Raw genomic sequence first — 20,859 nt, forward strand, 5'->3', positions numbered from 1 at the left:
TTCTGGTCACCGGTTTAGCAAGGAAGGGGAATCTGCCATCTGCCTTTTGCCACAGTCTATTGAACATTCCTTTAAACATTGGAATGAGGGACACGTGCCAGCAATGTTGTTCAAGGCAAGCTCCCACAAAGAGCAACATGATCAGCTGATGTTGATTGAGGGATAAGTTTTGACAAGAAACTCAGGAGTATTGCCCTCACTGATGTCCAGCACAGAGGAACACTCTATTGGTGGAGAGGAAATACTGAGGGAGCGCTGCACTGTTGGATGGCCAGCACAGAGAAACGCTACTTGGTGGAGAGAAGTGGAGAGCCACAACAATGACTTTTAGCTATCCCCTGAAATGGCCTAGTAAACCATTCAGTTGTATCAATCGCTACATAGCCTCAACAAAGAAATGGACCATTGGCCTAGGCACTGGAAAAGACAACAGCAAAACAAACAGCCCTGTCTACCTTGTAAATTTCTCCTTACTAACATCTGGGAGCTAGTGCCAAGATTGGGAGAGCTGTCTCACAGACTAGTCAAGCAACAGCCTGATATGATCATTCTCACAGAATCATACCTTACAGATAACCTCCCAGTCACTACTACCACCCCTGGATATGTCCTGTCTCACCGGCAGGCAGATCCAGCAGAGGCGGCGGCACAGTTGGGAGGATGTTGCCCTGGGAATCCTTAACATTGACTCTGGACCCCATGAAGTCTCATGGTTTCAGGTTAAACATGGGCAAGGAAATCTCTTTACTGGTTACCACGTACTGTCCTCCATCGGCTGGTGAATCAGTACTCCTTCATGTCGAACAACACGTAGAGGAAGCAGTGAGGGTGGGAAGGGTGTAAAATGTACTCTGAGTGGGAGATTTCAATGTCCACCACCATGAGTGGTACAGCAGCAGCACTACTGATCAAACTGGTTGGGTCCTAAAGGATATAACTGCTAGACTGGGCCTGCAACAGGTGGTGAAGGAATCAACAAGCGGAAATAACATCCTTGACTTCATCCTTACCACTCTGCCAGCTGCAGATGTATCTGTCCATGATAATACTGTTAAGAGTGACCGCTGCATAGTGGTTGTGGAGATGAAGTCCCACCTTCACATTGAGAATAACCTCCATTCTTTTGCGTGGCACTATCACTGTGCTAAATGGGACAGACTTCGAACCAATCCAGCAACTCAAGACTGGGCATCCATGAGGCCCTGTGGACCATCAACAGCAGCAGAATTGTACTCCACAACCTGCAACCTCATGGCCCAGCATATCAACTATGACCATCAAACCAAGGGATCAACCCTGGTTCAATGGAGAATTTAAGAGGGCATGACAGGAGCTGCACCAGGTATACTTAAAAATGAAATGTTAACCTGGTGAAGCTACCAAGTGGCAAAAAAAGCTAGTGATAGAGCTAATTGAGCCCACAAACAGTCGGTCAAATCTAATCTCTGCAGCCCTTCTACATCCAGTCAGGAATGGTGGTGGACAATAAAAAACTCACTGGAGGAGGAAGCTCCACAAATATCCCCATCCTCTATGATGGAGGAGCCTAGCACATCAGTGTAAAAGATAAAGTTGAACTATTCCCAGCAATCTTCAGCCTGAAGTGATGAGTGGATGATTCATCTAAGCCTCCTCCAGTAGTTCCCCAGAATCTCAGATGCCAGTCTCCAGCCAGTTCAATTCACTCCACATGATATCAAGAAACAGTTGGAGACACTGGATACTGCAAAGACAATGGTCCTGACAACATTCCAGCAATAGTACTGAAGACCTGTGCTCCAGAACTTGCTGTTTCCCTAGCCAAGCTCTTCCAGTACAGTTACAACACTGGCATCTACCCAGCAATGTGGAAAATTGCCAGGTATGTCCTGTACATAAAAAGCAGGACAAATCCAACCCAGCCAATTACCGCACAATCAGTTTACTTGCGATCATCAGTAAAGTGATGGAAGGGGTCATCGACAGTGCTATCAAACAGCACCTGCTCAGCAATAACCTGCTCAGTGACTCCCAGTTTGGGTTTTGCCAGGGTCATTCAGCTCCTGACCTCATTACAGCCTTAGTTCAAACGTGGACAAAGGAGCTAAATTCCAGGGGTGAGCTGTCGCTCTTGACATCAAGGTTGCATTCAACAGTGTGTGGCATCAAGATGTGCTAGCCAAACTGGAATCATTGGGTATCAGATGCCAAACTCTCCGCTGGTTGGAGTCATACCTGATACATAGGAAGATGGTTGTGGTTGTGGAGGGTCAGTCATCTCAGCTCCAGGACATCTTTGTAGGTGAGTAACTCACCTCCTGACTCCCTAGAGCCTGTCCACCACCTACTAGGCACAAGTCAGGAGTGTGATGGAATACTCCCCACTTTCCTGGATGGGTGCAGCTTCAACAACACCCAAGGAACTTGACACCGTCCAGGACAAGCAGCCTGCTTGATTGGCACCACACCTACAAACATTCAATCCCTCCACTACTGACGCTCAGTAGCAGCAGTGTATACTATTCGCAAGATGCACTGCAGCAATTCACCAAAGATCCTGAGACAGCACCTTCCAAACCCATGACCACTTCCATCGAGAAGGACAAGGGCAACAAATAAATAGTAACACACCAACTGCAAGTTCCCTTGCAAGCCACTCACCATCCTGACTTGGAAATATAGTGCCGTTCCTTTGCAGTCGCTGTGTCAAAATCCTGAAATTTTCTCAGTAATGGCATTGTGGGTCAACCCACAGAACATGGACTGCATGTTCAAGAAGGCAACTCACCATCACCTTCTCAAGGGTAATTAGGGGTGGGCAATAAATGCTGGTCAGCCAGCAATGCCTATGTCCCATGAATGAATTAAAAAAAGTACTGAGGGTGTGCTGCAATGTTGGATGGCCAGTGCGGAGAAATGCTGCATTGGTGGAGAGGAAATATTGAGGGAATGCTGCACTGTTAGGGGTGCTGTATTTTCAGTAAGATTGTTACTCTAAGATTACATCTGTCCCCTCTGTCAAAGCTCCCATTGCACTATTAAAGAAGAACAGTGAAGTTGTCTTCAGTGTTTCACCAATATTTATCCCTCGACTGATCATGTTGCACTTTTGGAAGCTTGCTGTGCACAAAATGGCGGGTTCATGTCCCTCATTGCAACTTTGAATAGGATTTTAATGTGTGTGTTCTGCGGTAAAAGGCAGATGACACACTCCCCCCTCCCTGATAAACCAGTGACCAGAACCATCCATTCAGTTTCACTGGATCTGATTATCAGATCTGCTGCACATGATAAGTAGCTTCACTCCAGTTTAGTGCTCAGATGCAGAAGAGATTACATTACTGTTACGACAGATGCTCTTCTGGTTAATCAGTGTCCTGTGCTTCTTTACAATATGCTGCTTGTTACTTTACTGAACATCTGCTGTGTTTCTATAGTGTCTTCCGGTAAGCCATTCAAACAGTTTTTGGGGGGTGTCTATAGACTGAGTGCTTCTGTGATGATGGGCTATTTAAAGGCTCATATGGCTCAAAGCATATGCGTTCTCTCCGGAGTCAAGAGCTGCTCAGACTGTTGAATAAACTATCATTGTTATAAGTACTTAGTTGTCAGTATTTGGAACCCAGAACTTCTGTCAGGACCCTTTCCAGGACTGACAGAGCCACAGGATAGCATGATCCCTGTGGGAGAGGGGTACTGTGATGAGTTGTATTGATTTTTTTGCTGTGTTTTTGACTGGCAATGTTATTTCATAGGTTGGCTGCTATTATTGAAATGCCCAAACATATTATGTTTTTTTTATTCAGTTGTGGGATTTGGGCATTGCTGGCTAGCCAACATTTACTACCTATCCCGAGTTGCCCTTGAGAAGGTGGTGGTGAGCTGCCTTCTTAAAACGCTGCAGTCCCTGCGCTGTGCATTGATCCACAATGCCATCGGGGAGGGAATTCCAGGATTTTGACCCAGCGGCTACAAAGGATCAATGATATATTTCCAAGTCAGGATCATGAATGGCTTGGAGGGGAACTAGCAGGTGGTGGTGTTCCCATTTATTTGCTGTCCTTGTCCTTCTAGATGGAAATGGTCATGGTTGGAAGGTGGTGTCTAAGGAGCTTTGCTGAATTTCCCACTGAGTTGGGATGACTTTGAACTGTAATTTGCAAGGGAAAAGAAAGGAAAGTGAAGGGAGGGGAAGAGGATTGGGAAAGGCTTTGGGATTGAAAAGAAGAATGGAAAGTGGGAATTGAATGTAAAGGTGGAAAGGCACGGAGAAAGATTTTGAGCAATACCGGAGTGGATGTTTGATTGAGTTTTCTTTTTCCTTTATCATGCGATGAACCAGGTTTTGGCTTTGCCTCCTGGAGATTAACATCAACTGGGCTGAGGAACATAAAGGGAACTTAGCCAAAGTGAGTTCTTTTTGTGCAGGTTGTGGATTTCAAACACAAGAAAATTACAGCAGGACTTTTTTTCCTGAATACCCTTCTCTTGCTCTCCTGCATGGACTAGCATTTATTGCCCATCCTTAATTATCCTTGAGTGCACCTCAGAGGGCAGAGACCAATTGAAGTGTCAACTACATTGCTGTGGATCAGGAGTCACATGGAAGCCGGTCAGGTAGAGGGCAAAGGTGAATCAGGTGAGCTTTTATGACAATTGACAATAATTTTGTGATGCATTGGTTAGCCCTGCTGCCTCACAGCACCAGGGACCCAGGTTCGATTCCTGTGTGGAATTTAGACATTCTCCTCGTGTCTGTGTGGGTTCCTTACAGGTGCTGCAGCTTCCTCCACGATAGAAAAGTTTATGTGGATTAGCCATGCTATATTATCCCTTAGTGTCCCAAAATGTATAGGTGAAGAGGAATGGCCTTTATAATTTTTTTTATCATTCATTCATGGGACATGGGTATCGCTGGCTAGCCAACATTCATTGGCCATTCATAGTTGCCCGAGGACAGCTGAAAGTCAACCACATTGCCGTGGCTCTGGAGTCACATGTAGATCAGACCAGGTAAGCTCAGCAGATTTCTTTCCCTAGAAGACATTATTGAACCAGATAGGTTTTTTGGACAATCGACAATGGTTTCATGGTCATCAGTGGATTCTTAATTCCAGACATTTTTTATTAAAATCACATTCCACCAGCTGTAGTGGCGTGATTCGAACCAAGATCAAGTATTAGCTAAATTTCTGGATTAACAATCTAGCGATAATACTGCTAAGCCATTGCCTCCCCTTGTAGATTACCCCTTAGTTTGTCTGTGTGAGAGGGTGAATGAGTGTGACTCTGCTTGATGTGGTGCAATGCCCCTCAAATTATAAGCCCCCGGTGACAGATTAGTCAGCTGTTCCAGGAATAATCATTTACAGAAACAAATGAAAGTCTGACATATGTAGATGCAGAAAGGTTGAGAGAGACAGAGAGATGCAACATACCCTCACATTGAAAATTAGCATAAAGCAGAGTGGTGCAGCGGAAGCGTGCTGGGCCCCTAAACCAGAGGTTGATGAATCAAAACCGTTCTCTGCCATTAGAGGCAGCATGGTGGCACAGTGGTTAGCCCTGCTGCCTCACAGGACCAGGGACCCAGGGTTCGATTCCCAGCTTGGGTCACTGTCTGTGTGGAATCTACATGTTCTCCCTGTGTCTGTGCGGGTTTCCTCTGAGTGCTTCAGTTTCCTCCCACACTCCTAAGACGTGCAGGTTAGGTAGATTGGCCATGCTAAATTGCCCCTTAGTGTCATGGGACTAGCTAGGATAGATGCATGGTAGATGCACAGGATGCTGTGGGGATAGAGCCTGGATGGCATTGTGGTCAATGCAGACTCGATGGGCTAAATGGCCTCATTCTGCACTGTAGGATTCCATGAAAGATATACTTTCAGCACTGGTTTCAAACCACTCTTCACAATGAACGAAGTTTCTTACAAACCAGTAACCATGCACTTTCAGGAATACCCCATTTGCTGTGAAGCCTTTTGAGACACTCAGAGGCTGTGACAGGCACAGTATAAATGTAAATTCCTTCTGAACCTCCTCCTGCTTCACCAGCAGGGGTGACACTGCAGCCGGTGTGGTTTCTAACCCTGCCCTCTGGCTCCACCTTTCTCTTGTAGAAATCACAGTGAACTTTGGCACCGCTCAATCTGCTGCTGTGGCCCAGGAATGACATTTTGTTGTAAATTTCTGAACAAACTATAGAGTTTATTGTGTTGTCTGAGTGAGTCAAGGCCGATGTGATTATGGAGAGAATTAGCTGCAGACTCTGCAATAATTCAACTCATGCCAGAGGCTAAACCAGCTGATTGAGTTGTTAACTTGAATTTGGCATATTGGACAATGTCACCTGTGGTGGGAAAATGACAGGTGAGGAACTTTCAAATACAGACTCTTGGCATCCATTCACAGAATCATAAGATGCACAAGAGACGCTTCGGCACATCGAGTCTGTGCTGACATGCGAGAAACACCTGACCTCTCACCTAATCCTATCGAGTAGCACTTGGCCCAGAGCCTTGTATACTATGATGTACCAAATACTCATGCAAGTATTTTTAAAGGATATGAGGCAACCCACCTCTACTACCCTCCCAGGCAGCACTTTCCAGATCATCACCACTCTCTTACCCATCCTCATATCCCTTTTAAATCTCCTGCCATTCACCTTGAACCTCATAATCTTGTACACCTTGATCAGGTTGCCTCTCAGTCTTCTCTGCTCCAACGAAAACAACCCAAGCCTATCAAATCACTCTTTATAGCTTAAATGTCCCAGCCCAGGCAGCATCTGGTGAATCTCCTTTGCAGCCCCTCCAGTGCAATCACATCCTTCCGATAATGTGGTGACCAAAACAACAAACAGTATTCCAACTGTGGCCCCACCAAAGTTCCATACAAGTCCAACATGTCTTTTCCGCTTTTGTAATTTATACCTTGATTATTAAAGGCAAGTGTCCCATATGCCCTTTTCACTGCCCCACGGACATGCCCTTCCACCTTCAGAGATCAATGGACAAACACAGTAATGTCCTTTTGTGCCATAGAATGTCCTTGTCTGATTGAAGAGTATTACATCACACTTTTCAGGGTTAAATTCCACCTGCCACTTTCTGGCCATCAGACCATCCAGTCTATATCTTCTTGTAACTCAAGAAACTCAGCCTCACTGTTAACCCCCTGACCAATCTTTGTGTAATCTGCAAATTTACTAATCCTACTCCACACATACCCATCTACGTTGCTTGTATAAATGAAGAACAATAGGGACCTAGCACAAATCCTTTTGGTACGCCAGCTTCCACGAGGAGTCTGAAAACCCCAACTTCCATATTCCAAATGATCCAAAATTGTTTCCTTGATTGTTAAAATAATCTTTCATGGGATGTGGATGTAACTCGTTAGGTCAGCATTTACTATCCATCCCTGACTGCCTTTGAACTCAGTGGCTTGCTAAGCCATTTCAGAATCCAGCGCATTGCTGCGGATGTAGATTCACATCTCGACCAACAGGGTGAGGATGACAGATTTCATTCCCCTAAAGGGCATTAGTGAACCAGATGAGATTTTACAACAATCGTTTCTTGATCATTATTAGGAGACTTTTTAATTCTAGATTTTTAGTGAATTCATATTTCACCATCTGCCATACATCAAATTCAGACTGGGTCCCTGGAGCCTTACCCTGGGGTCTCTGGATTAGTAGACCAGTGAAAATACCACTATGCCAACATCTCTGCCTGTCTGGTTCCCAACTCACCAAACAACAAGAAGCATTGGTTCTTATTAATATGGATACAAAATACTGTAAATGCTGGAAAACTGAAATGAAAACAGAAAGCACTGGCTAAATTTAACATGTCAGACAGCCTCTGTAGAGATAGAAACAGAGGGAATGTTTCAAATCCCTGTGACTCTTCTCAGTCTGTTGCTAAAAACACCCCACCCCTGATAGATTTGGCTTCTTTATTGGATCTGTTAGTCCCTCTCTGTCCCAGAGGAAAGAATCTCAGCTGGCCCTCGATGCTCCAGCCTCAGACCAGGGAAGAACTCGGGGAAAATCTTTTCACAATCTCAACCTCTCCATGATCTTGATACGCTCCTGAATCGACAGGATCTGAACTTGGACACAGTTTCTGACTGCGATCCTTGGAATTCTCCATCCCAGGGAGCTCTGGATGCTCAACGCTGCATACACTCAACAGTGAGTGGGGCAGATTCCAGGGTAGGAAGGGAATCGAGGCAGGGAAGTGGGCTGGACACCATAGTGTGTCAGAGCAGAAGTAGGCCATCTGGTCCATCGAGTCTGCTCTGCAATGAGATCATGACTGATCTGATGTGATAAGCCTCAACTTCACTTTCCCATCTTATCCTGATAGCCCTCGATTCTTTTACTGATGAAAAATCTATCTACCTCAGCCTTGCACATTCTTAATGATCCAACCTCTACAGCCCTCTGTGGTAAAGAATTCCACTTATTCACTGCCGTCTGAGGATAGAAGTTCCTCCTTTTCTCTTTTAAATGGGTGACCCCTTACTCTGAGATTACGCCCTCTGTTCCCAGACTCTCTCACAAGGGGGAACAACCTTCAGCATCTACTGTTAAATCCCCTGAGAATCCTATCATTGGAATTCCACAATCCTGCCCACCATGTGAATTGGAGCAAGCGGGGTTTGGGGGTTGGTGGGGGCGGCGGGGGGGGGTGGTTGGTGGTGGTGGTGGACAGTGGGAAGGTCGGTTGACCGCAGGTGGGATTTTCCAGTCTCGAGTCGAGTGTAGCTATAAAACCCTGTCCTCTATGTCTCAACAAGGTTGCCTCTCACAGTAGCAGCTGAGCCCTGATCTTATTGAATGGTGGAGCAGATCCGAGGGCCGGTGTGGGCTACTCCTGCTCCTATTTCTTATGCTGTAGTATAGCATTAACCATGGAGGTTCTTACCACCAGTTATTTCACAACTGTTTTTGAGACTGGTCCCTGCTTGTGATCCCACAGATTTTCACATCCTGGCATTTTACTACTTACTGAACCTTGGTCAGGCCGAGCTTCCCGAGTACAGCTTGGTGGCCATGCTGGATGACTATCAGATAGTCTATTTCGACAGCACCCTGGAGCGCATCGTGCCCAGACAGCAGTGGATGTCTGACTCCTTCCAGAGAGATCACTGGGCGGCCATGACGATCACGATGGCGGGATTCCACGGCCTGGTCAGAGGGAACGCTGAGATATTTTACCAACAGCGCGGTGGAGCTGCAGGTAAGTGTCCTCACAGAGAGAGTGCGGTGATAGTGTGTCCAGTGGAAAGGATTCAAGTACTTATTCATTCTAATCCCATTTTCCAGCACTTAGTCCAAAGCCTTGTATGCTATAGCAGTTCAAGTGCTCATCTAAATAGTTCTTAAATGTTGAGGCATCCTGCCTCTACACCCTTTCTGACAGTGAGTTCCAGATTCACACCACCCTCTGCGTGAAGAAGGTTTTTCCTTAAATCCCCTCTAAATCTGTTGCCCCCGATCTTAAACCAATGCCACTTGGTTATTGACCCCTTCTACTAAGGGGAAACGTTTCTTACTAACCACTCTAACATTATCCCTCCATTATTTTGTGCACCTCACTCATAGCATTTCAAATTTGATGTTATGTAAAGCATTCCAAAGATTTGCAGGTTTGGTGAAATGAAAATTGTCCCTCAGTATCCAGAGATGTGCAAGTTAAATGAATTGGCAATGCTAAATTATCCAATAGTTTCCCAAGGTGTGTAGGTTAGATAGATGATAAATGTGTGAGGTTACAGAGATAGGGCAATGGAGAGAGCCTGAGTATAGTATTCTATCAGAGGGTTGGTGCAGACCTGTTGCAGCCTTGATGGGCTGAATGGCCTCTTCCACAGTTGTAGGGGTTATATGATTTAATGATTCTGTAAAGTGCAAAACTAGCTCTGTTTCTTTCAATACTGTGGTCCACTGAGCTGCCTCACTGCATCTACAATTACAGGTTATATTCATACAATGTAGATTATCATGTCAAACATATGGCCCAAGTTTTATGGACGTAATTACCTCCAATGGAAAATCAAGGATACATCCAGGAATCCTGGAGTTTTTAGCCTCTCATTTTACAATAGTGGGGGACTCTTTGGCAGTCGTCTTTCCCCATTGAGCTTTTGCAGGGATCGCTCAAAATGTTAGTGTGTCTCTCGGAACGTAGTCCATAGAATGTGCCAGTCTGCGACAGGTTCTCATTGACAGCTCTTGGCTCTGAAGACGTAATACCTTTCGGGTAGGACAGAGGGCCACTTTCACCCCAGATCATGGTCCTCCAGATGGGGTACCTGGATGTGTACTCAGATCCTGCGGATCAGCTGGCAGAGATATTCACAGACACCTTCAACCTCTCTTTACAACATCTGCTTCAAGAAGACGACCATTATCCCAGTACCTAAGAAAAACCAAGCTGTGTATTTTAATGACTATTGGCCGGTGGCTCTGACATCCATCATTATGAAATGTTTCGAAAGGTTAGATTTGGCATGAATCAATTCCAGCCTCCTGGGCTATCTAGATTCACTACAGTGTGCCTACAGCCGCAACAGGTCCAAGATACCATTTCCCTGGCACTGCACTCAACCCTGGAACACCTAGATAACAAGGACACATGTCAGACTCCTATTTATTGACTACAGCTCAGCCTTCAACACTATTTTTCCCACGAAACTCATCTCCAAACTCTGTGGCCTGGACCTCGGCACCTTCCTCTGCAACTAGATCCTGAACTTCCTAAATCATAGACCACAATCAGTAAGGATAAGCAACAACACCTCCTCCATGACCATCCTCAATACCAGTGCCCACAAGGATGTGTTCTCAGCCCCCGAGTATACTCCTTATACACGTATGACTGTGCAGACAAATTCCCCTCTAATTTATTTTTCAAGTTTGCTGATGACACCATCATAGTGGGTTGGATCTCAAACAATGACGAGACGGAGTACAGGAATGAGATAGAGAATCTGGTGAACTGGTGTGGCAACAATAATCTCTCCCTCAATGTCAACAAAATGAAGGAGATTGTCATTGGCTTCAGAAAGTGTAAAGGAGAACATGCCTGTGCCTACATCAATAGGTATGAAGTAGAAAGGGTTGAGAGCTTCAAGTCTTTAGGTGCCCAGATCACCAACAGCCTGGTCCTGGTCCCCCCATGCCGACACACTATAGTTAAGAAAGCCACCAACGCCTCTACTTTCTCAGAAGACTAAGGGAATTTGGCACGTCAGCTATGGCTTTCACCAACCTTTACAGATGCACCATAGAAAGCATTCTTTCTGGTTGTATCACAGCTTGGTATGGTTCCTGCTCTGTCCAAGACTGCAAGGGGCTACAAAAGATCATGAATGTAGCCCAATCCATCACGCAAACCAACCTCCCATCCACTGATTCTGTCTACACTTCCCACTGCCTCGGCAAAGCAGCCAGCATAATTAAGGACCCCACGCACGCCGGACATTCTCTCTTCCACCTTCTTCCTTTGGGAAAAAGATATAAAAGTCTGAGGTCACGTACCAACTGACTCAAGAACAGCTTCTTCTCTATTGCAGTCTGACTTTTAAATGGACTAACATTGCATTAAGTTGATCTTTCTTTACATCCTAGCTATGATTGTAACACTACATTCTGCACTCTCTCATTTCCTTGTCTATGAACGGTATGTTTTGCCTGTATAGTGCGCAAGAATCAATACTTTTCACTGTATGTTCATACATGTGACAATAATAAATCGAATCAAAGCAGGTGATGTTAAACTTGGTGTGTCCCTGGGAACAGCCTATAGAACACCACGAGCCTCTATTATGGAGCAGCTGATGATGTGAAAAGGGTGCTTTTTAATTCCAGATCTGCTGAGGGAAAAGGCATCTTCCAAATGGAGGTGAGTGATGATGTCTTCCCCACTGCACCCACCTCAAGAGCAGTGTGCAGGCTGGGGGAGACGCCAGGCTCTCGGGAAGAACCTGATCAGGAGGGTCTTTTTCACCAAGTTATCTCTTGGTTCTTGTTTGTAAGTTCTGGCGATGAGGCATTTTTCCAGATGATTTTGACAGCCTGTTCACGGAATCATTAAAGAGTATCCAGCATTTGCTTCCTGCAGGATGGTGCTTCCAGGACATCCCATACCCCAGCTGTTCTCGATCTCTTCCCATTAGAGGCATGAGCGTCCATGAAGCTGTTCACCCCCATTCATCTCCACCTCTCTTACTTTCTTTGAGATGCTACTCAACACTTTAAAAGATTTGAACACCTGTTCTAACATTGAATTCTTACAGTGCTATCTGGCCTACCGCGTCTGCACAAATTCTCCAGAAGAGCATCCCGCTCAGGCCCTCCCTCCACTCTATCCCCATAACCCTGTGCATCTACCATGGCTAATTTACCTAACCTACACATCCTTGGACATTTAAGTGGCAATTTACCGTGGCCAGTCCTCCTAACCTGCACATCTCTGGATTGTGGGAGGAAACCTATGCCAACAGTGGGAGAATGTGCAAACTCCACACAGTCACCCAAGACCAAAATTGAACCCGGGTTCCTGGTGTTGTGCTAACCACTGTGCCACCGTGCTGCCCAATCTTCCTATGTGGTTCCAGGTTAAATCTAGCTCGGTAATACACCTGTGAGGAGCATTTTATGATGTTTAAATCACTGCATATATACAAATTTTTGCCAATCTGACCAAACATTTTGCCCATTGTGAATTTCCAGGTATTTTCTTTGTCCAGGGAATGTGCGGCTGTGAAATATACGGTGATAACACCACAAATGGATTTATAAAGGTGGGATATGATGGGGAAGATGCATTTGTTTTTAATAAGGACAGAACCAGCTGGAGAGCACTCAATCCAGAATTCCAGATCTTTGCGAACAGATGGAATGCCAACACCTTCATGAACAAATACTTCAAGGCTCTGTTGGAAAAGGACTGTGTGAAATGGCTGCTGATATACCTTGGGTATGGTCAAGGAGTTCTGCAGAGGAGAGGTATGGTGTCTAGAGGGAGTGCTCCCCGGGGTTCCCATGTGGCACAGACAGGAATTTTACAGCTCTGCTCGCCAGCAGGGTTTTCTGTTCCTGCTGAAGTCAATGAACCTTTGAATGGTTCGCCTCATTTGTAGATCCTGTTTCTGCAATGATGAGGCTGAAAAATTCCATCCTAACTTTTATACCAGGTCCCTCTCTGGGCCAACTGTTTTTGATGTGGGTATGCCGGCGTTGGACTGGCGTAAACACAGTAAAAAGTCTGACAACACCAGGTTTTAGTCCAGCCTATTTATTTGATAATATTATCAAATAAATAGGTTGGACTAAAACCTGGTGTTGTCAGACTTCCAACTGTTTTTGGGCAGGGTAGCAATCAGTTGATGTCGCTACTGCCTTCAGTTACAGCATTACTTGTTCTTAGATTGTGAGGTGCGAAGATAAAAGAATTGAACTGAATTTACTTATTTAGTTGTTACCATTTAGTGGTTAGCATGCTGCCTCACAGTGCCAGGAACCTGGGTTCAGTTCTGGTCTTGGGTGACTGTTGGGTCCATTCATTTGTTTGAAGAGGTGAGCAGACAGCACTGCTATGAGTTTTAAAATGATATTTTTTATCGGAAAGAACTTTAAAAAATTAACATGACAAAAGGAAAGAAAAGCAAACTTGGAGACTGCATCTAAGCCAGTCCCTCTAATCTAACAACTGAACTGAACTGAACTTGAACACAAACTCTCTGAAACCAAAATATATTTCAACTCTATCTTGTTACTGGAAACGTTTTTCGCATGCTGTCTCCATCTAGAAAATCATCCTGATAGCTGCTGTTATGGGAAACTGTTGTTAGCCTGCATTGTTTACCTTTCAGGAATGCAGTCAGTTTATAGCTAAGCCATCATGCCTTCTGATTCTACATGCAGTTAAGTTTGCTACAATTGTTCAGTTGAGCAGAGTTAGTTAATCCCTACAGTTCAACATTTAAATGTAATTGTGCATAGGCAAAGATATCTTAAAATGGAGTCTTTGCATAGACTGAAGCAAACTGGGTACACATTCAGAGGATCCCTCAGTCACTGTCTGCGTGGAGTTTGCACATTCTTCCCGTGTCTGCTTGGGTTTCACCTGGGTGCTCTGTTTTCATCCCACAGTCCAAATATGTGCAGATTGGGGTGATTGGCCATGCTAAATTCTCTCTCAGTGTCAGGGGTATTAGCAAGGTAAATATGTGGAGTAATATGGAGTTACGGGGACAGAGTCTGCGTGGCATTGTTGTTGGTGCAGGCTTGATGGGCTGAATGGCCTCCTTCTGCACTGTAGGCATTCTATGATTCTATAGGAGCATCAGTCATCTGCCTTCAACTGAGAATGTTAATGGACACTAAATGATGAAGGAATGATAAAAGGATTTGTCAAGGGGAGGTGTTGTAGTGGTATTTTAACTGACTTAGTAACCCAGGGCAGTGCTCGCAGACCTAGGTTCAAATTCTGCCAGTGCAGATGGGAACATTTGAATTCAATAAAAATCTGAAATTAAAACATTCCAAAAATTTTATTTTGGAATTAAAAGTTGCATGATGACCATGAAACCAGTGTTGATAGTTGTAAAATCTCGTCTAGTTCACTCATGGGAAGGCTGGCATGGTGGCACAGTGGTTAGTGCTGCTGCCTCACAGCACTAGGGTCCCAGGTCCAATTCCGTCCTCGGGTAACTGTCTGTGTGGAGTCTACACATTCTCCCCCTGTCTGCGTGGGTTTCCTCCAGGTGCTTCAGTTTCCCCTCACAGTCCAAAGATGAAGGGTTACGTGGATTAGCCATGCTGAATTGAGCCTAATGTCAGGGGATTACTAGAGTAAATGCGTGGTGTTGTGGGAATAGGGCCTGCGTGGGATTGTGGTTAGTACAGACATGATGGGCTGAATAGCCTCCTTCTGTACTGTGGGGATTCTATGAAATCTGCCATCCTTATCCTATCTGACCTGCATGTGACTCCAGACCCACAGCAAAGTAATTGACTCAATTGCTTTCTGAAATGGAGGGCAGCCAGTGACATCCCATGAACGAACTTACAAAACAATTAATGCAAAAACAAACGTCTGTCATGCTGGAAATCTGAAACAGAAGATGCAGGCAGGAAATTCTCAGCAGCATCTGCCGAGAGAGAGGAAAAAGAGAGGGTGGAATTTTATGGTCTGGTTGCGGCAGGAGGCGAGATGTGGTTTGTGGGAGGTGGCAGGAGGTAGGGCCATTCAAAAGGCTTCAACGGGACTGGAAAACCAGTTAGCAGGAGGGGCTGGAAAGTTCTACTGAGAGTTAACGCTGGCTAAGAGCAAATTACTGTGCAATCTGGGATCTGAAACCGAAAAAGAAAATGCTGGAAAATCTCAGCAGGTCTGGCAGCATCTGTTAGGAGAGAAAAGAGCCCAGAGTTAGTGGTTCAGGTTGATGACACGGTGATACAGTGGTTAGCACTGTTGTCTCACGGCACCAGGGACCCAGGTTCGATTCCCAGCTTTGGTCACTGTCTGTGTGGAGTCTGTGCATTCTCCCCATGTCTGCATGGGTTTCCTCCCAAAGATGTGCAGGTTTGGTTGATTGGCCAAGCTAAATTGACCCTCATTTCAGGGGGGGATTAGAAGGGTAAATACGTGGCGTTATGGGGATAGGGTGGGATTGTTGTTGGTGCAGGCTCGAAGAGCCAAATATCCTCCTTCTGTACTGTAGGGATTCTATGAGGTTGATGACCTTTTATCAAAACATCATGGTCAGTGATTTTTAGTCTTTGTTTCATTTTCTCAGCCACCCCTGAGGTGTATATTACGAACAAGAGCGAGGGCAAGCGAGTGCTAAGACTCTCCTGCCTTGTGACAGCCTTTTACCCATGGCCTATTGACGTGACGTGGCTGAAGAATGGTGAGGAGGTCCTCAGTGTTGAAACCAGTGGCACGCTCCCCAACCAGGACGGGACATATCGAGTGATGAAAACGATGGAGCTCAGTGAAGATGGAGGGGAGATATATTCCTGTCGCATCGAGCATGCCAGCCTCCTACAGGACCTCGATGTACGCTGGGGTAAGTTACAAGTGACAGGGCAGCAGAGCCAGCCCCTGTGTGTGCTCCCTCAGCCTGATTATTCAAAGCAGGAAGCCCCACTGAGGGTCAGACTGTTTCACCTCTCATGGTCAGTCATTCTACACTTATTTTTTAAAAGGTGAGGATCTATTAAATATTGATAATCAAAGGGATTGGGCATTCCATTAGACTGAGGAATACAGAAATAGGAGTACACCCCTCGAACCTGCTTCATTGTTCAGTGACCAATTGGTGACCCAACTCCACTTACCCACCTTTGTCCCACATCCCCCACATTCCCATGCATTTAGTATTGCCAATCCACCTAACCTCCATGTCTTTGGAGTATGGGAGAAAACTGGAGCACCCAGAAAAAACCCACGCAGACATGAGGAAAATGTGTAAACTCCACACGGACAGTGACCCAAGGCTGGTCGGAACTTTTTGGCCCCTCGAACCTGGGCCCCTGGTGCTGTGAGGCAGCCGTGCCAACCACTGTGATACTAGTCCCGCTTTGCCTAGGGATTGTCCTTACTGAATGATAGACAGATCAGCTCTCTGAGACCACGGGGTTGTCCAACGAGGGGCATACACGCGATGGTCGTACTTGGGCTGCTCTTGACTGTTCAAGAGTGGCCTAGTCCTTCATGTCGTTAGTGTGTGCTTAAACTGGACCAGATGCTGGGCAAGACGACAGCTCAGTGACTATCGCTGATTGCTGTGCAGACACATGGATTTGGGCCGGTGTCTGTGGGAGTTTGCGCATTCTCCCCGTGCTCGCGTGGGTTTTCTCCGGGTGCTCCGGTTTCCTCCCACACCCTAAAGGTGTGCTATTAGACTGACTGCAAGTAATAAATTGTCCCTAAATTAGTTTCCCTCAATGTGGATTGCCATAAAACAATAGATAAGGGTCATGGGTGGAGGGGGGGACTGGTAATGTTAAAATGGCGGCACAGGCTCGTTGGGCCGAAGGGCCTGTTTCCCGGGCTGTTTTTGTTCTTTGTTTGTTCTTTGTTTACTCCTACTCCTCATGCTTATAATTTCCTTTACTGTTTCACTGTTGAATAGGCCAAGATGTTTCACTTGTCACACAGCAGGAGCCGCAACTGTTTTATAAAGCTGGGGTGGGAGAGGGGTTTGGGGAAAAATTCGATAGAATACAACAGAAAGGAGCATTTCATTGAGTAAGCAATCAAGTGGCACAGTGGTTAGCACTGCTGCCCCACAGCACCAGGAACCCAGGTTCAAATCCTGTTTTGGGTCATTTTCTGTGTGAGTTTGCACATTGTCTCCGTGTTTGCTCCAGTTTTCTCCCACAGTCTGAAAGATGTGCTGGTTAGGTGCACTGGCCATGCTAAATTCTCCTTCAGTGTACCCGAACACGCGCTGGAATGTGTCGACTGGACGATTTCCACACTGACTTAATTGCAGTGTTAATGTAAGCCTATTTGTGACACAAATAAATAAAAAGTCTATGGCCTGAATTTTTTGGCTTGAACCCCACCATGTGGAGAGGACTCCGACAGTCCCGCTGCCATTTTGATGCTGTATTGAGTATTGATGGCAGCAGGCTGTACTTCTGACCTCATTTGGAAATAAGACGTGTCTTTGGAGAGCGGATGGTCAGTCATATTTGCCAACTGGCCTCCAGCCCAACCAGGCACAGCGCTGCGGTGGTTGGAAGAGGTACTGCAGGTCAGGCCTGGGGTTAAGTGCAGGGAGCCATTTTAAGTTATGTGGCAGGGGTCTTGGGATGGAGGGAATGGGTATTTTTTGAGGATGCGAGTGGTGACTGGGAAATTGTGGGGTGGCCAGTGGAGTGTGGAGAACCAGAGGTGTCTGCTCCTTGAGGGGAGGATATTTCCCCTCCCCAAGGTGACTTCTGAGGGAGGTGCAGCCCTCGCCCCCCCCTCCCCCATTATCCTCACCCCTCCCCCCAGGTAACAAAGTTCTTAACCTTTTCTGTTTCCCACCTTGAGACATCCAGTAGCCACCAGCCAGAAAGTTGAGGATGGGAGGAAAAGTTCCTTAAGTGGCCTCTTTAAGGCCTTACTTAGGCATAGGTGGACTTCCCATCTGAGGCCGTGCCTGCTCCACAAGTTTGCAGATCAATGAAGCACAGAATTATTAGGAGGTTTATCGATATAAGACTAATTAATCTCTATGTGCCAGCAGAGAGAGTGACACAAGAAGGTGTGGAGGTCAGGATTATGATTGGAGCAACAGCCATCTCACTCACTCTTCTTGGCATCGTCATTGGCGTTGGTTTCCGGAGGAAGAGACAGAGCAGGAATACTGGCATCAACCAGCAGATAATGGCAGAGATTGGCAGCAACCGGCAGAGACTGGCAGAGCCTAGCAAAGGAATGATAGAGACCAGCAGGCACTGACAGAGGCTGACAGAGATCCTTGGAGGTTAATGGAGACCCAGTAGAAATTGGTTTAGCTGGTGGTGATGTGCAGAAACTCAGAGGAGCAGGCGATGGAGACCACTGGGTATAGGCATGGAGAACAATGAGCAACAGAGACCAACAACCACTGTCCGAGACCAGCCGAGTATGGCAGAGATAACAGAGTCAAGCAGCAACCAATATAGGATGGCAGAGACTTGCAGCAATCAGCAGACAGTGACAGATTTATGGGACAAAAGATTGTGCATCTGCCTCTTAAATACTATTGCAAGTGTAAAATAAATCTTAAGAAAATACAAGCTGTGGAGGCTGATAGGTTCTTTACTGATCACTGACTTTTCCAGTAGCCAATACCCACAAATAATCTATTTTCCTTCATTCTCTTCCCACATTCCCCTGAAATTCTCAACATTTGAAGGTGGATCATGATAGCACCCTCCGAAATATATTTTGTGCACCTTCTTCAAATGTTTGCAAGAACAGTCAGCATTAATCTGTAAATATCCACCCTACATCTATCCTAGGAATATTTGATAGGGACAGTATGAATGGAAATATATTCTGTATCTAACCCTGTGCTGTACCTGCCCTGGGAATGTTTGATGGGGACGGTGTAAAGGGATCTTACTCTCTACCTACCCCTGTGCTGTACCTGTCCTGAGAGCGTTTAATGGGTTCAGTGTAGAGACAGCTTTACTCTGTATCTAACCATATGCAGTACCTGTTCTGGGAGTGTTTGATGGGGACAGTATGGAGGGAGCTTTACTCTGTATCTAACTCTTGTGCTGTATCTACCCTGGGAGTGTTTGGTGAGACTGTGCAGAGGAAGCTTTATTCTGTATTTAACCCTGTGCTATTTCTGTCCTGGGAGTGTTTAATGGAGTAAGAAGTCTCACAACACCAGGTTAAAGTCCAATAGGTTTATTTGGTAGCAAAGGCCACTTTTGCTACCAAATAAACCTATTGGACTTTAACCTGGTGTTGTGAGACTTCTTACTGTGTTTACCCCAATCCAACACCGACATCTACACATCAGTGTTTAATGGAGACAGTGCAGAAAGAGTTTACTCTGTTTCTAACAGTGTTGTATCTGCCCTGGAAGTGTCTGGTGGGAAAGTGTAGAGGAGGCTTTATTCTATATCTAACTCTGTGCTGGACCTGTCCTGGTAGTGTTTGATGGAGACAGTGTGGAGGGAACTTTACTCTGTAAATAGCTGAGGCTCAGGCACTGATCCTGGTCACACTTTATTGGTTTTCCACTGTGAATCCAAAAATCACACCTTTTTGCCCTTCTGTGGTTTTGGCCTATGAACCAGCATTCAGCTCGCAATCGCCCCCTTCAGCCATAAGCTTATGTAACAATCTCCACTTCTTGCTCACAAGGCTTGTTGCTATGGCAAAAGAAAAACACAGCAGAAGCCAGACTTTCTCTATTGTTTCTCCTTTTACTTCCTTGTTGCTATCGCAGGTGAAATCTGCAGTAACTCTGCCCTGCTGACTGGATGCTGCTTGATCACTGTGAACCATTTGGAGGCAGGTAGCTTTGTAATTGAATCTTTAATGTCAGTAAGAAAGGTAGGCTGTACAATGGCACAGTGGCTAGTACTGCTCCTCACAGCACCAAGGACCCAGGTTCAATTCCGGCCTTGGGTGACTGTATGAAATTATCCCTGTGTCTCTGTGGGTTTTCTCCAGGTGCTCAGGATTCCTCCCACAGTCCAAAGATATGTGGCTTAGCTGTATTGGCCATGCTAAATTATCCCTTAGTGCGTAAAATAGGGATTAGTAGGGCTGAGTGGAATTGTCGTTGGTGCAGGATTGATGGGCCCAATAGCCTCTTTCTGCGCTGTAAATTTTCTAAGATTCTATGAGGACATACAAGACCAAGGGTTTATGTATTTTTTCAGTGTGTTGTGCAGTTTTACTTGGAGCTGGTGTACTTGGTCACCACCTTTGTTCCCTCCGATACAGCGTGCTTGGCCAGTGCCCCGGGCAGCAGCAGGCGTATGGCGGTCTGGATCTCCTGGGACCTGATGGTGCTGTGCTTGTTGTAATGGGCCAGGTGGGAAGCCTCACCCATGATGCGCTCAAAGATGTCATTGACGAAGGAGTTCATGATGCTCATGGCCTTGGAGGGGATGCTTCATCACTTTGTAGATGTACAGACTGTACCTCTCCTTCCTGGTCTTCCTCTTCTTCTTGCCACTCTTCATTACCGGCTTCTTCTGAGTATTTTTGGCGCCCTTATTGGAAACTTGGAGATTCTTTCCTTCGGGTATGGTGTATGCAGACTGTAGACACAGAGTTTGTGAAGCATGGGAATCCTGACAATGATTGGGATGTGGCTGCCCTCTAGTGGCTGCTTCGCCACCAC

General features: G+C 45.9%; 1 protein-coding gene across 3 annotated transcripts; it reads left to right on the top strand.

The window, feature by feature from the left end:
- The first annotated feature begins 3,318 nt into the window (after positions 1-3,318).
- LOC145348122 (major histocompatibility complex class I-related protein 1-like) lies at positions 3,319-18,732 on the top strand. Of its 3 annotated transcripts, none has more exons than XM_080196267.1 (5): positions 3,319-3,425; positions 8,973-9,233; positions 12,731-13,006; positions 15,802-16,074; positions 18,247-18,732. In XM_080196267.1, the coding sequence occupies exons 1-5, from the start codon at positions 3,374-3,376 to the stop codon at positions 18,462-18,464; spliced, it is 1,080 nt and encodes a 359-aa protein (XP_080052393.1). In that variant the 5' UTR covers positions 3,319-3,373; the 3' UTR covers positions 18,465-18,732. The 3 variants fall into 3 exon arrangements, with proteins under 3 accessions (XP_080052393.1, XP_080052394.1, XP_080052395.1); XM_080196268.1 differs by having other exon boundaries at positions 18,250-18,732; XM_080196269.1 differs by having other exon boundaries at positions 15,874-16,074.
- The last annotated feature ends 2,127 nt before the right edge of the window (positions 18,733-20,859 follow it).

The sequence above is a fragment of the Carcharhinus amblyrhynchos genome, chromosome 9 (assembly GCF_965287045.1).
Source record: "Carcharhinus amblyrhynchos chromosome 9, sCarAmb.v2.hapA, whole genome shotgun sequence".
Lineage (NCBI taxonomy): Eukaryota > Metazoa > Chordata > Chondrichthyes > Carcharhiniformes > Carcharhinidae > Carcharhinus > Carcharhinus amblyrhynchos.